The 16,276-nt window shown below is 40.8% G+C and overlaps 2 protein-coding genes across 4 annotated transcripts in view; both read right to left on the reverse strand.

The window, feature by feature from the left end:
- Window positions 1-6,792: 6,792 nt before the first annotated feature.
- ptf1a (pancreas associated transcription factor 1a) lies at window positions 6,793-8,091 on the reverse strand. The gene is made up of 2 exons (XM_042073807.1): window positions 7,434-8,091; window positions 6,793-7,317 (listed from the first exon to the last, which is right to left on the reverse strand). The coding sequence occupies exons 1-2, from the start codon at window positions 8,029-8,031 to the stop codon at window positions 7,115-7,117; spliced, it is 801 nt and encodes a 266-aa protein (XP_041929741.1). The 5' UTR covers window positions 8,032-8,091; the 3' UTR covers window positions 6,793-7,114.
- A 7,475-nt stretch (window positions 8,092-15,566) lies between these two features.
- The window catches only part of dlgap1a (discs, large (Drosophila) homolog-associated protein 1a), a 104,417-nt gene continuing 103,707 nt past the window's right edge, over window positions 15,567-16,276 (reverse strand). For all 3 annotated transcript variants that reach the window (XM_042071194.1, XM_042071193.1, XM_042071192.1), the window contains exon 12: window positions 15,567-16,276. This exon is cut by the window's right edge and continues 1,188 nt beyond it. The gene's annotated coding sequence lies outside the window, so the exon portion shown is untranslated.

Genomic DNA, 16,276 nt, shown 5'->3' on the forward strand with positions numbered 1-16,276 from the left:
AACAATTTCCCCTTTTGTTGGCTGTCATTTATAACAGATGGTTATTACGTGTCATAACCTGCCTTTCAAATAGCATGGCCTGTTTTATTGAGATTATGTGATTATGTCTCTGTGTGTCCTGTTAACTGCTGACTGCAGTTTGGATCCATCTGAGGCCTCTTTTAAATTCAGCAGTGGATCTGGGCTCCGCCACCACAGGCCATGTGCCTGGCAAGCTGTTGCTATAGAAAGGGCCATCAGGTGTCACATATATATTATTACCTTAAACACGCACAGGAGGAGGCTGTCTTTCTCCACTTACTTCCTTTTAGAAAGGGGAAAGGGGGGAGTTTGAAGCTCAGGTTGTAAAACCACAAAGCGTGATTTTTTTGTTTGGCTCCCAGAAATTAATTGGTTTCATTAGTTGGTGGATAAATGGCGGTGGCTGGTGTGTTGGATTCCAGCAGAGTTTCACCATAGAGGGTTAATGGGAGTCAAGTCTGGAAAGTTTCCCAGCGCTGGCTCCAGGCCATTTCAGCCAATCACAGGGACTGAAACATTGGTCAAGACTGGATAGAGCTGCTCCACCAAAGCTTTTGCACTTGCCCCGACTGTTATTGTGCAAAAGGGTGCACCAATGAGCTCACGCTCACTGAGTGCATTAGTGAGTAGTTATGTTGTCAAGGGTACACACACAACACTGAATACATTCTGTGGGACTAGTGATTCAAGTTGTTTAACAAAATAAATAATTTGTGTTCTAGAGAAAATCCATAGGCATTTTAAAGCCTACTAACAGTAAATGGACAAGTTCGCAATTTTGTTTGGAAAGTATGAAAATGGCTTGGTAGGCCTATTTCTGTCATTCTGTATGCATGTATTAATCCCCTGCATTGAATTTATCCCATTTAATTGAAAAGGCCCAGTTTGTGGGGCTCAACTTTTGACTGCATTTGTCTTGCAAATACATCCCTGCTGTGAAATGATTATAATAGGAAAAGAGATCAGTTGGACAGCAGTGAAGTTCATGCCAGCAAACAAGTGAACGGTCTGTTTCATAGATTCCCTTTTGTGAATATTAAAACAGGACCTGGTGAAAAATGATGCATGCTTTTACACTTTAGGAACCTGGCAACCTCGAAAAAAGGCCTCTGAAACTCCGGCGAACGGAACAAAGGGCGCTAGACACATTTTGCTAGGTTGCAACGAGTTCTATGTCCTTAGCACATGACGTCCATCACGGAAACATATTGTATCGAAATGGTTTGGGGGAGAATACCGGGGATAAAAGAGAATGGGGAGCTTTGATCCGCACCCCAGGGTCCCGGCTCCCCGAGTGCGCACAGACTGACTGCAAGGCCTCATTCACTTCCAGCGAGACACACTTACAACTCAACTGAATGAAATTAGCATATTTCTAATTTATCACATTTTTGTTTAACTTTTTGTTCCTTTGCACGAGGTAAAAAAGTAGATTGAATAAAAATAGATCAATCATCAACCACCGAGAGAGCCTTATAATTCATGCGCAATGCACTTTCTGTCTTATTTTAAATGAGAAGTGCGTTTATCAACAGAGGGAAAAAATGGCTTTTGTTTGGTGTAAAATAAGAGTTGTGTAACCAATTTTAGCTGGCCCACAACACACCATAGCACATCCCCACCAATCACTCTCAGTTCGGTGCTCGGAAAAAACGTAGGGATCTGTTTTAATTCAACAAAATGGAGCATTCTGAAGCATGATCAGAATTGTCGAATTTTCTTGAGAGTTAAAAATGTCACATCGTTGACGAATCAAGAGTGACCCCAGATATCAAAAAGTTTGGACAAATATTTTCTTCGTGCAAAATCTGTGGTTTAAAATGAAATTAAGGTTTTTTTATGTTAAGGGTTTAGTGAAGGCGGGTCATTTTTATCCTTAGGATAGGGGGAGTAAAATATTGAATGTTAAGCGAATATGAGGTTTAAAATCCTTTCTACGGATTGTCAAAGTTTGTGTCCGCCTAAGCTAGGTGCATTCCTTTAGCCGTAAACTTAGAAGGACTAACGCCTTCTGTGCCGGTATTACAATCGAGTAGAAGGCGCTTTTAAGCGAATAGGCTATGCAGCCCAATGGGGTTTCTGCCTCCCAAGCCTAAGCGAGCATGCATCAATGGATAGTCATATTTCATATAGGGCACGCAAAAGCTGGACACAATACCGCTCATATTAAGCGCGATATTCAGCCCATTCTCCAGAGAACAAAGATAATAGCGAGCCGTCTTTATGGCTAATTCAGTCAAAGGCACTTCCCAGATTCCCCTGCAGAAAGGTCACTGCCGATGTGTATGGTCCACCGAGGGGGGGATTTCATGATTGGACTGGGCCAGCTGGCTCTGTCATATTCTGCTCATAGGCAGACCCACCCTCATAGCAAGATCACTCAGCGCATTTCAACTTTTGAAGAATTCCATATTGTAGGAATTGTTTATTGCAGACTTTACAGTAGGTTTATACACAATAACTAATTTGTAAAGTGTTTCTTTTTCTGTTTTTTTTTTCTTGTCTATATGGATTACCATTATCGTGGGGAATATATTGAATTTTGTACGAAGATATTTTACGGATGAAAGAAAACAAACATGCATGCTGCGCGATTGCGTAATTTACATGGTGTTAAACATCTGATTTCCCTTGCAGATACTTTTTAGATGTGCTTCTTTATCTAACCTAAATGGTACCATACAGAGACATTGGAAACAAGTGCGCGTACCTTGTTCCACTTGTTCCATAAGCCAGTATCCCTGCACAGAATTATTATTGTAATAGGAGCCACAAAGTTGACTAACAAGTTATTAGTCTAATATCAAGAAGAAGAAGAAGAAGAAGGACAGCAACAACAACAATAACCATAGTAACAAGAATAATAATTATGATAATAGTACAATTCGTATTCATAATAATAATTTAATAATGTCATTTTTGAACGTGAAACGAGTAAATCAAGTATTTTCATTCGAAAGATCAAGAATAAAACCTTTTTCGAACATTTTTTTTTTTTCATTTCAAATTCATTGCCGTACGGGTATATGCACACATGGCTACTCGGCGCAAAAGCTCTCTGTACGCACTGCCCATTACCGTTGCCAGGATATCTCCGTGCGCAAAAGAGATCTGTGTTTAGACTTTAGACAATAAGACCCAAAGAAAAGCAATATTTAAGGTGGCACTGTCTGTCTTTTGAATCACGGCAGTGCGTCCAGTCTACGACAGTCATTGCCACTTGTTATGCTCTTCTGAAAGGTGTTACTTTTAAAGGCAAATCTTGTACACGCGTGCGCCTTTGTGCACTTGTTATTTAGGATCGGTCTGGGTCCCTAAGAAGTTAAATAATTCGGAATAGACACCGGTTGCAGTCTCGAGAGCGTCCTCAATACAAAAGCCTGGTGCCTAAGCACCATATGCTTAATGGATACAGCCGTAGGAGCTTCAATAAAGGTAAAATGTGGTCTTTTAAAAGTTGGAAAGGTCCCCTTTATTTTATTTAGATGGAGTACTTGCGCACAAACCAAAGCGCGCTCCGGGCATTGAATCTCTTTCTTTTGGAAGGCATAGTAGCCACCACGTAGTGTGCTTCATTGCAGCATACGCTTTTCATCCCGGCTTTGTCCTGAATGAAAGTAATGCTGTGAATTAAAGAAATGACAATATTTTCTATCAGCTTTAAGGTACAAGAGAAGGGCTCTCGAGCTTGGCAAAAATCAGGCACATCATTCATCATGTCACCCCGCACCTGTGGCGCTGGCATTGAAAGTATAAACCTTTTCTTATTAACCTTAATTATTCAAAACGACACAATAGCTGACAATAGAGCAGGTTGAAGTCTGTTTATCGTGGTACATGTTTTATCTGAAGATACCCAAAGCGCTTTGTGCTGCACATGGAATTCACTGGTATCCTTTCACCTAAAAGTAGATTCAGAGCTTTTAGTTGTCAATCGCAACATCTGCCTAATCTTATAAATAAAATTGGAGCCACGAAACAATTAAATTCTCGTAAATGTATTAGCTGGTATGAGGTGGAGGCAATCGTATAGGTTGGTGAGGACATGGTGTTAGCAGAGTAACTCTAGGGGAGGCTCAGGGTGTTCTCTTCTGTGTAAATGGAACTGAACGCCAGGTGATGGCACAAAATCAGCGTCCTTGGGAGCCCACATCGAGTCTCTTTTTTTCAGCTTGAAAAATTAGCAGACATAAATTTAATTGGCTGATGAAGGCTCGCCAGTGGTCACGAGTTTAATTGTCTGCTTGCTGTAGAGGACAACACAATGCCTTAACAGTTTGCTGGCTCACATTAGAGCTTTCTGCCTGGGTCTATCGTGGCAAATGCGTTTTATTATAACATACATCATGCTTTACAGTTCCCATATTGTGCAACGACAATGGTTAATGGCGCATTAAAGACAAGAAAACCATGCCAACACATCTTGGAGACGCTAAAGCAAGGGCCTCTCTCTTTGCTTGTTTTAAGCAGCTGCTGTCCAGGACTCGGGCGCACAAAAAGACCAAGTTTGAAATACCAGGTGCATCGTGGAGAACCTCCGCGGGAATGGATATGCTACTGCCTAGAACATAGGCCTTGCAATAAAGATATCATTGCAATTGTTCAGGACATCCACACCGTGTTAAATGAGGGGCGCCTGAGCAGCCTCTATTCTGGCAACCAAGTACTCCCTTCCCTCCTGAGCCAGCGTCTGCAAGCCAAATTCAAACACCTGTTGGTCGACCCAGACTCACATCCCGTTGTGGGAATAATTTATTTTTGATGATGACAAATATGTAGAAACAGCGAATGGAGCCTTACGTAATGTCATTGCCAATGGGCACCAAGGGGCTTGGCGAAAGAGGATTTACCCAGGAGAGTTATTTTGCGTAGGCTCAACTGGTGTTTGCTCAATGCTGGCAGCTGGTACCCCGATGCCAGAGTGCGGACACATTAATCAAAACGCGATGGGCTCATGGATTTGCAGTTGCCATTTATATTTTGAGCGCGATAATCCATCAGATTTACATCTTATGAGAATCTTGTTAGGCGTCGTTCCCAATAATTAACATGGGCTTAATGAGGATTACATTTAGTAAGATACAGAATGGTCGGTTTTCACTTTCAGGAATATGCAAAAGGTATCTGGAATCTGCTCGATTAGTTTGTCCGAAAATCAGTTTTACAGAACGACCAAACGTCGAAATTATGTCGGCTTGTTTATTTACACTCTGTTAATGGAGCTAAATGTTTTGAAAAAGCGCGGAATGCCAGTTTATTCAAGCATAATTAGCACCATGAGGCATTAGTGCAACGTTTATGTTGTCCAGAAACTCCACACCGTATTAGCCTAAGAATGCACATTATTCTTGGTTAGCCTATATATGAGAACTCTTTATGTTATGCCAGTGGCATTAAACTTTCAGTTGTCTTGGGCGCAGTATAAAACGTGACAGGCAGTAAATGGTTCTTTAAGGACTTGCCAAGACCAAGCAATGGAGTGACAAGATAGACAGTGGTGTTTCACTGGGTAAGCGTATCCCTTCCGCTTCACCGGTACTTGCAAAAGGATGCTTTTGCATAGTTTTGTGGGTGAGTACAATAGTAAAAAGTGCCAGGAAACAATGCTGTAAGCTTTCCTATATTGTTTCCAGGCACTTTACCAAACCAAATTGAAATGTTACACTGACCAAAGACGAAGTCGCTGGATTCGGGGGTCATTTATTCAGATTAAGTCTGACTTGCTAGCATTAGACTTTATAATGACCGTAATGAGATTACATGGTTTTGTTGCCTCCCACGTCAAGCACTCAGATTTTGGTTCCATTAATGAGATGTCTGTACATAATAAGTCTAGCATACATGCTGAATGTCAGCAATAACGCTCAGTTCGAAATGATGACAAACTTTGTTTTCACAAGCTGTTGGTAATTGATTCCGTGGCATATCATCAAAAACAACAACAATACTACTAGTAGTACTTCTATCACTACTAGGCTACTATTTCTACGTCGACTACCAATAATAATATGCAGGCTAGACAAGCTAATTGCATCGAGCTGTAAAGTTTAATGCAAAATTGTAGGGACTACCTTGCGTCCTTTGATTTTTCCGAGCAGCCGGTTAGATGATGTTCTCTAGGCACGCTTCACAGGTTTGGGTTGGATGTGTGGGCATGGACGTCTGTTTGCCTACCTCTTAATAACTCTGATAGCTGACGTAGACAAGACAGACGGCCAGCTATATGGGGCAGCAGCCCGATACCACGGGAAAAAATCGTCTGGAAGCACCTGCACTGTGCATGGGCAACAGCCCCTTGCAGCACATGGGCTGTTGAATAGCCATGCCTCTTAATAGTCCTACATTCAGAAAGCCTGGTTGTCTGTTTTTACACCTTTACGCGATCACAGTACATTTTTGCCATGCATCATGTCAATGTTGCGCTTACATGTTAAGTGTCCGAATGTGTTGTAAACACACGTAATAAATTGTCTCACCACTTTGTATGCATATCTTATTTGATGCCCAACACATCTATCCATTCTAATTATCTAACACGCCTCCTTGATGACAGGCTCAGCCATACAACTACATTTCCATTAACACCAACCGTTGTTGAGGTGTCAAGATGCGGTCTGTTCGTTAAGCATTGCAGACTCGTCTGTGTTATTTTGTGTTAGATTAATTGAACTGATTCTATAATTTGGCGCTTTTCTGGTAATTTTCTGGTAAGTTATTTTGTATTATGGATAATCACGTTTCATGGAATTGATTTGCAAAACACCAAAGTCATACAGTATAAGAGCTTTTATTCAGAATATCATAAATAGGGACCTTTCAAGTTTTCATTCATTATAAAAATATATGCTTTATATTTCATCTTTACATACAATTAACGTTAAATTAAGAAACAACAATATATTACTGAATCATTGAAAACAATTAAATAACCATACTATTAATGATGATTGCCGGTGACCTTTTCAAATAAACAAAAAAGGGTTACAAGAAATATAAATATATACACTTATACAAAGAAACGTGAGAAAAATACATGGATACATCCATACAGTTCAATACACATATGTGTATACAATAAAATTATTACAGTGCCTTAGGGTATTAAGTCAAATGGAGGCTCATTCTCAATATTATTGAGAGATGACTTTAAGTGCAACTTCCTTGGATCCTCCGGGGTCCAGACCTTTGCTGTCCTAATAATATTTTGATCCTTCAGCTGTTTCTCATCTGTCCAGGACAGAGAATGACCGGCGAGAGGAGGCAGACCGTAATCAGGGTCACTTGGAGAAGGAGATCCTAAGGCACAAGAAAAGTTTTTATGTTAGTTATTGAGACAGGACACGTTGACAACAGCAAGAACAACAACAACAACAACACAACAACAACAATAATAATATAGTAACACTACTCACTTGTTCCCCTGTGGCAAATTATAACCTTTTTGGGTTGGTTCAGAGCATCAGCGTGGGGGTTCCGAATTGGCATGTCGGACTGCACAAGCTCTGCAAGGAAGTTAATGTAGCCTATGGCCAGGCGTAAAGTATCAACTTTGGAAAGCCTCTTCTCATATGGCAGAGTTGGGATGTGAGATCGTAGACCTTCGAACGCGTCATTAATGGACTGCATCCTGCGGCGCTCTCGGACATTGGCAGCTTGGCGCAACTGTTGCATCTCTACTTCGGATCTCATGCGTCTCCGCCTCTTTAGCAGCAGCCCATCGTCTCCGTGAGGGGACAGCTCCGAGGTGCTGTCTGCACAGCCGTAAGAGAACGTGGATGATGAAGACGAGAACGAAAAGTTGCCAGCGTCGCAGTATTCCCCATCGTGCGTAATCCGGCTATCTTTGTAATACTCTTGGATTTGACTGGTCAAGAAGTTGACGTCGTCATCTAGAAACTCGTCCGTGTCCAAATGGTCTCTAGAGGAATGGTCTGTGAAAAAGTCATCGTCGTCAAAATAAGGGGAGGAGAAGGAGTCCAGCCCCGAGAACGGATCCAACATTGTGTCCATGTTTTTTCAAAAAGTTGTTTGCTCGTTGCCCAGTAACAACTGTTGCCCACGTCTAGTACTCTTCCCTGGATGTTCAAGAGTTACTTCAGCTGAGGACCGGCACGCGAGGACACTTATAACTACATCCACTGTCGCGTGCCATCAACCAAGAGCGCCAACCAATCAGTGCGCGGCATTCTCTCTATCCACAGCGGAGACAGCGCACCTAAAACATAAGCCTTTCTAACCACTCCCCTTGACCCCTCCTAACGTGATTCTGGTGTATGGCAAAATCCCCATTGTAAATAACAAATAAATAACTAATAAAATATTTGATTAGTTTACAATTTATAAAGCTTTTATTATTTAGGTCAATGGACAGATAGAAATTAAATGCACAGACTGATCATTAAACTAAAATAGCCTACCTAAACTTAAACGTGCAGTTGTATCCTCATACATAACAGTAGGTATATGTTATTAAATAAGAGTCCGCTTTCAAATAATCAGTATTTTTAGTAGCATTATTAGTTTTTTTTATTTCCCCTTAGTATCATTATAGGTAGGCTATTTGTTATTTCCCATTTAAAGACATACCGACTTGAAATGTAATATTTTTTGCACCAAACTCAGAATTACTGTTCACACATAAGTCTGAGCTCGGGCACTACGCTTTTTTGTTTAGATTATATTGACTGTGGTTGTTGAAAGATGCTGAAAGGTCGTACCATGGGTTGGGGAAAGGCGATGATGGCCTGCACGTGCTGCCTTCGTTTTTGTGTTCTTTTGGCAAAGAGTGGCAACAAAACCCAATGAGCCAAGTTATTCTGTGCTATTAGTGGGCAGAAAAAATAACCATTGTTGACCTGTCACCTCGGAGACACGTCTGAAGCAGGTATACACCCACTCTACGGCCTGCGTGCAGGAGGTTAAAACCAGTGAGCACTTAATTATCAAGCCTTCCAGCCCATTGAACCCACCCCTGGGTTCTCCTTGAGGACCACTAATAAAGCGCAAACATTTGTATACAAGTAACGCCAGTGAAAGGCGCTGTCATTTAAAGAAAACTGGCCGGGGAATAGGATGTACATCAATCATTACGAACGGGTCCGCCACGTTATCGACTGTGTGCACTCGCCGGTTTACAAAACAATCAGGAGAACATAAGGGAACACTTAGGGGGACAAAACAGTATTCAGTGAAACATCACTTTGCAAGTCCCTAATTTATGATATTAAGTGTCCTTATCTAGCCGAAAAGCTCACATGTGAAAGCAGTCGGTGCAGATAAAAGATGGGGAAAATCAGTTGCGTGTGTCCACTTTTTAACATAATGAAAGTATGCAATTCAGTCCACCTTTCATTTACATTTAAGCCCGTTTGAATTTAAGTTTACTATGTAATAGGCCTTAACAGTAATAACACACAAAACGACGAATAGTTATGATTGTAGGCAGTGGATAATGGACTTTGATCAGCAGTTATCTGGGGATTTTATGGTGATACAGTAGGCTATTCCTGGTATCCCTTTGGTACATGCAAAACTGCACAATATTCTTGGGTTTCAAAAGCGCTTTTCACGGCACACAAACATTTGCCTGGTACGATGGATATATAAACAGCCTCAAAAAAGAAAACCTCGATTCCCTTTAAAATCATTCCTAAAGCAATTAAGGATTCCTAATTATTTGTTACCTATAAAGGCCATCCATTGTACTAGCCATTTGATTTCATATTTAAATTGTGTAAACGCATAACGCAAACGCATACGTATCTTATAGCCTAGTTATCGATGCAATCACCGCTAATATTTTAAAAACTATTTAAATTTAACAATAGGCTACCAATCCATAAATAATATCCAACGTTTCAACAGGTTTGCGTGATCGTCGAAAGCATTTCGACTTGCCTATAAACGCAATCTGAAAATTACTGACACCAGGGCTATTATTGTTGTTATTATATTTCCACGTAATGCATTGCCCAAGAGTCCATTGGAGTTGTCCTTAAAAAACAAACACATATAAATGGACCAGTTGAGGCGACAGCGCGCTCACTGCCATGCGTATGGTTTTATTATGACAGGGGCTGGTATGCGCATAAAAGCAGCGTGGCCTCACAGTGGTGGCCAAAGAGGACGTTTGTCAGCCACCTCACAACAAATTATGCTGGTACCTGAGATGCTAACTGGTCGAAGTCTATAAACAACCCTTATCCACGCGTACACAAAGCCAGTTGGAGGGGGTCTTTTTGTTCTCCTGAATGAAAAAAAGAAAGAAAAAGTGTATGTCGCACCACGCCGCAAGCTGCACTCTGAAGGACAATCCGTGGGAAACGGACCACTTGCGCTCTTTGCTAGTCAGTGACAACCCATTGCTAATAATAAATGGAGAGTGTTACGCTGCGGCTGCTGTTTGGATCAAATGTGTGGCTTCATTTATTATATGAACTTTTTTATTTGAGTGTCTATGTAAAAAGGTGTTATTTTGGAAAAGCGATTCCAAATGAAACAGAACATTGTTTACTCCATTAAAACGCCAGTCGCTTTATATTGAGTTTGTTTTCCTTTGTCTTGACCTTTGTTATCTAAATAAATTGTGTATGTTTTCACTTAAGAGATTCCTGCCCTGTTTAAAGTCAACACACCTGTAGGATGGCTGCCGACCCAGGCTGGTCGCACCTGAGCAGGAACCTGCTGCCCAACAGAGCACCTCTTTCCTGCGACTAAAAGGGTGGAGGGGACCGTGACCGTCACCTCTGTGCAATCAATTTTCTAATGTCAACCATCTCAGTGGTGGAGACTTCTGCAGAGCGAACACACTCATGGGAATAACAGCACTTGCATTTGTTGAACAGACGGTACAATGAGAAGTTATAAATGAGACGTCGTATTGCTCAAGTCATGGTGCATTAGAATTCATGAACCAGAGAGTATCTGGGATATCTTTGATTGTGGTTGAAATTATTATAAGAATGAAACAATTGTTGAAGCAAATATGAAGCAAATATATAGTTGATTATGTATTGCTTATTTAAAGCGTCGACTACCCATTGCGACAGGTCGACTTAATCCCCTAGAGCCACCCTTAATCCATGTAATCTGTGTTAAAGAGGATTAGAGAAAGGGGAGATAAAAGGAAATATTTACGAGTCATTTCCTGACAGTAAATTAACTACTCATAAATAGACTTCTCCTAAGTGCTAATCTTTTAGAAAACATTGATCTGACGACGCCAAACAATTGTGTGCATTATCATAGCTCTGTTGTCGTCATAATTTGGCAACGTGTATTGTCCTTGACAACATAACATTAGTGAGGCAAAGAGATGAACTTGTTGAATCTGTATTCAACGAAAGAACTTTAAGTCACCCTGATACTCGACAACACGTTGCTCCTCTGCTCGCAATGTTTCTTTTCTTGTGATCGCAGTCTGTGCTTTTCATTGATTGACCTGGTACCTAAAAAGGCTGGCTGGTAGAGAGAGCAGTCGAGGGCTGTTTTCATCGGAGATCGGAAAGGTCAGAGTTTGTAGAAGGCTGGCTTGATGCGCAAGCTGTCTAACACTGGGAGTCCCTGGGAATCCCGCCACATGCGCCATAGCCATAGAAGCTGCGCACAGCGCGCTCGCTCTCCAGATTGCCAGACAAATTAGAACCGTGGTCATGGGGTGTGCAGAGATTCACGTTATTCAAAGAGGTGAATAAACGAGCCATTCTTTAAATTGTCACATCTAAACTTGTGTGCCTCGGATATTGTGTCCCAATTTTCCAGTGCTGCGGTAGCCAACCCTCTACACCGCGAGGTGTGCGAATGAGCCAGCCCTCACAGACACAATATTTCTGTGAAATGGGCAGACTATTCAGTAGATTCTGCAAAGAGGCCTTACAATATGAACGTAATATGTATCACCTAGTAGTTCAGGACATAGAGTTCCAGGTAAGGTCATTTAGCTTATATGATTGAAGTCTACCATCGTCCAGTTTTCTTCAATGTCAGGCAATACATGAATGAAAAATAGAACACAGTAATTTCCTAAAAATATCCTACCAGCCCATGTAGGCTACCTGACACCTGGACTTGAACTGGACTGTGAAAGAGACATCACAGATCAAAATCCTTTCAATGGTCAAACATATTCAAAAGGTGTGGAAATTATAATTGGTTTATCCTCACTAAAGATTAAGAAGATTATTGATTCATTATTCTCCGAACTAATTGATTCGAGGGTTAATCTGAGTCTGTGGTTGCCCTCAGGCAGTTTCACAGAGAGAGATTAGGGATTTCCTCACTGGCGTCCCAAAACAACGCAGGATAGGCTACCAAGTGGACACTGTCTGGCTCTGCAGAGACTCGCTAAGCCTATAGCCCCGAAAATAAGTCATCAAGGACATATTCTGCCATGGGACTGCATAAACCTTATGTTTCAATACGGACACTGTCTTGGACGCGGAACCACTCAGTACACTGTCCAACTGTTGGTCCTCTCTTTAAGTGAAACTTCAAGATTAACACTTGAGTAAAATATGGCAGCCTATGAAATCGGATTATCGATGTTTTTTTCCTTCAGGAAACGGGTCTACAGGAGTGACCCAAGCGTTTAAATGTTACTTTCATAATATATCTTTGCATAGCCATATGGCATTTTTACATTTTTTTTCTGAATGCTTAAACACAACTGTGATTCTTATAGCACAATTTCTAAAACTATTAATACTTATAGCAAAACCACTCACTGAGTTCGCAAAACTAAAAGCACAAACACTGCTTTGCACTCAGTTTGCAATTTTGTAACAAAAACAGTCTACATGTGGGGATATTGTCATGTCAGGCCTGGATACGTAATTCCAGAATATGTTTTTCCCGGTGCCTTGGACTAGGACATTGCATGTGATGTAGACGGAATTTTGAGAGAGACGACCCGATGTAGACTGATTTGTTTTGTCAGTGAACTGATTTGTCAGTGAAATTGCTATTTTGTGTTTTGACTTGGAAAAACACACTTGTGTTTGTTTTGATGTGTGTAAATAAACACCAATACTTGAAGTTTGGATCCCTGTATGTTTACAGAACTATGACAAAAGTATGACCTCAAACTGACATAGTCTACCTTGTGCACAGAGAAAGCAAAAGCCAGATGTGTTTTTTATTCAGACCATCAGTGTGTAGTTGGCACATTGTGTGCTTATTATTGTGATGGCTTGTGTTTACTGTTTGATACGAAAACATCTGTTTTTACGAAGGTGTGAAGAGTTAAGCAAGGTGTGTTAGCTTTTGCAAGAGAACTACAATGTTTTGCTGATTGGGTGAAAGGTTTTCCTATTTGTGTGTAGAGTTTTGCAAAAAAAGCCATAGTTACAAAAAATGTGCTTAAGCAATCAGAAAAAACTGTAATGCATATGTGCATAGTTGACAATGAAGAAAAAGTCTAGCACAGCAAATATCAGTCTTAGATAATTCTCTATTTTCTTAATCAGTAAAACACATTCTAAAATACTTGATATTTTCTTCAGAGGCGATAGCTATCCGGATGAAACAAACACATAAAATATTAACTATGTATAGGTTTTCCCAAATGTTATCCTGCCAAAATAATAACTATTAACATTCCAAATCAGGTAATTCTGTGACCGGCTGACAGAGAATCACATTACACATACATTTACAATATCAACAGTGCCAACACAATTTGTCATGGCATTAGTCTCGACTCTCTTGAGACGTTACTTCACTCACTCTCTCACTCTGGCCCAGTTGCCTGCGCATTTCATGTGGCGACACCATGTGGTGGCTTTGACTCGACACCTCCAGAGAGATTATATCGCTACTCCAATTTAGATGGTCCTCACTAGTGAAACATACTCGTGTGCTACCTCAATAAAGCCTCATATGTATGCACACATAGGACATTGTATATAAAGAATAATAATAAGGCAATAATAATAATAATGTAGGCTAAATGTGTACTGTTGAGCGTGTTTGAATTGAAATGGCCACAACACCCCCCTCTAGTGGTCAAGCTTGTTATTTGCATGTTATTTGACCAGTTCAGTCGGGAAAATATAAAAGATGTAGAACTGGTTCAAGTTGACTTGAGAGTAACCAAGGTATAAGGATCCAGAGTTACCAGCCTCTACAACTTTGAAACTGCTACACCTACATTATGATTTTAAAGGATTCTTTTGTCAACTGAATTTTGGCCACAGGAGGGCAACAGGGAGCAAAACCATCCCCTCAATGCAAAATAGTGATCACCATGCCAAATATATATTTATTTACAGTAAAGGTCTGGTATATGGGTATATGCATGAATTAGATGTCAATTTCCCCACTCTTAAAGTCCATAATTCAAGGCAAGGAAGTCCAGAAAGTGTGCAAATTAAGTTTGTCATCACACATCTCTTGAATTTCCCCTTGAGGATCAATAAAGTATCTATCTATCTATCTATCTATCTATCTATCACCAAGTTCCACTGTAACAGATTCAATTAAAAATATGCTGGCTGCATACCTTTAAAATGACAACAAGAATGGGGAGAGTTCCTTAATGATTTTATTTGGTGTCCATCATAAATATGCACATAATGTATAATATCTATACATACATTAAAACATATTCACAAAATGAGGGCAGCATGACAGATCACTAAACATATTTCAAACAGTAAAAAATAAATTGTCATTAAATAAATACATTTAATAAATAAATAGATAGATAAATAAATGACTAAATAAACAAGTGAATAAAAACAATAAATGATAGTAGAGATCCAATCTAAGTCTATGTTACTGTGTGTCTGCATGCTTATAGGAACATCCTCTTCATTTTTCATTTTTTTGTACAAACACCAAGGACTCCCAAAGAAAGATGAGGGGGCTGAGATTGTTCTGTACAGACTGTATATGCTCATGAGGCTACTTGACTTCATCCCGATAGAATGAGAAAGGTTAAACATTGTATGAACCTAAGTAATTAGGAAGCACTTTTTAAGACCTGCACGCTCACACACACACACACACACACACACAGACATTCATACAGTATACTCAATTTTCAGCCCCCCCCCCACCTACCCACACATCATAGACATATTGCCAGCTCACATTCTCTCAAAACACACACACACACACACACACACACACACACACACACACACACACACACACACAGAGGGAGAACACCACCAGCAGGAGACCCTGATTTTTGCTGTACCAGCCACATCCCCACCTCTTCCTGAGAGTTGAACTGCTCTGTGTCCACCAGGCTGCAGGGTTAGACAGGGCGACTCAATGGGTCCTCTCAGATGCACGCGTGCCCCCCACACCTGGGACTCACCACACCTGCTTACACGAACACGCCTTTCCCACGAACGCCAGAAAGACAGCCGAGTTCAAGAGAAAGTTTTGAGAGAATAATCAGTAAGCCACTGAACTTGCTACTGGAAATAGATCATGTAGAAAAACAAAATCAGGTGAGACATTGCATTTAGAAGTCCTGTCACTTACTTTTAGTGTTTAGTGTTTTGTGTGTGTGTGTGTGTGTGTGTGTGTGTGTGTGTGTGTGTGTGTGTGTGTGTGTGTTTAGAGTGCCAAAGCCCCTCCGAGAGTTAACATACAAATTCACATAAGATCCCCACTCTAGAAATAGACCAGGAAGTCGCTTATTGAAATATACATGAACGAATAGTGTGTGTTCTTGGGATATCCCACAAATGACATGAGAGGTTCTAAGAGAGAAAATACATTCTCTCTGGTGTAAGAGCAACGACTCCCGTTCACAATAGCAAGCATCAGCATTATAAAGAAACAGATATTAGCTACAGAATAGTGAAGGCATCCTTTTCATAGTCTGTGAGCCAACCTTTGCCAAAAAAAGATCTCCATACCACAAGGTTACAGTGTGCACATGGCCACGGTTTGTCCGTTTGCACTCCAAACAAATATTGCTTAAGCATTTTATACCCTGTTCTGAGTTCACCATTGTTGTTTTCCAATTGTGGTACAATCAAACATAAAAAAGAAAGGTGGACGAATCGCTTCAGACGGGCAGTAGTGGCATCTGGTGAATCAGTCTGTGAAATGTTTCTGGTATCCAACATTGTGCGAAAGGCAGCCATCTCAAACCGGGCCCACTGCACCGTTCCACACCACACACAACAACATGGCCTCGAGTGTGCAGAGGAGTCCCGGCGTAGCGCAACCGGAAAGAATGGCTATTATTAGAGTCTCTGATGTGGCAGATGTTCATTCTCATGTTTTGTCTTAGGTC

Source organism: Alosa sapidissima, chromosome 1, assembly GCF_018492685.1.
Source record: "Alosa sapidissima isolate fAloSap1 chromosome 1, fAloSap1.pri, whole genome shotgun sequence".
In the NCBI taxonomy this organism is placed as follows: domain Eukaryota; kingdom Metazoa; phylum Chordata; class Actinopteri; order Clupeiformes; family Clupeidae; genus Alosa; species Alosa sapidissima.

Excerpts from the sequence above, each read along its gene's own strand:
- ptf1a (XM_042073807.1), bottom strand. The coding sequence starts at position 8,031 with ATGGACACAATGTTGGATCCGTTCTCGGGGCTGGACTCCTTCTCCTCC. Across the intron at positions 7,318-7,433 it reads AATTTGCCACAGGGGAACAA|GATCTCCTTCTCCAAGTGAC; the intron begins GTGAGTAGTGTT and ends CTTGTGCCTTAG.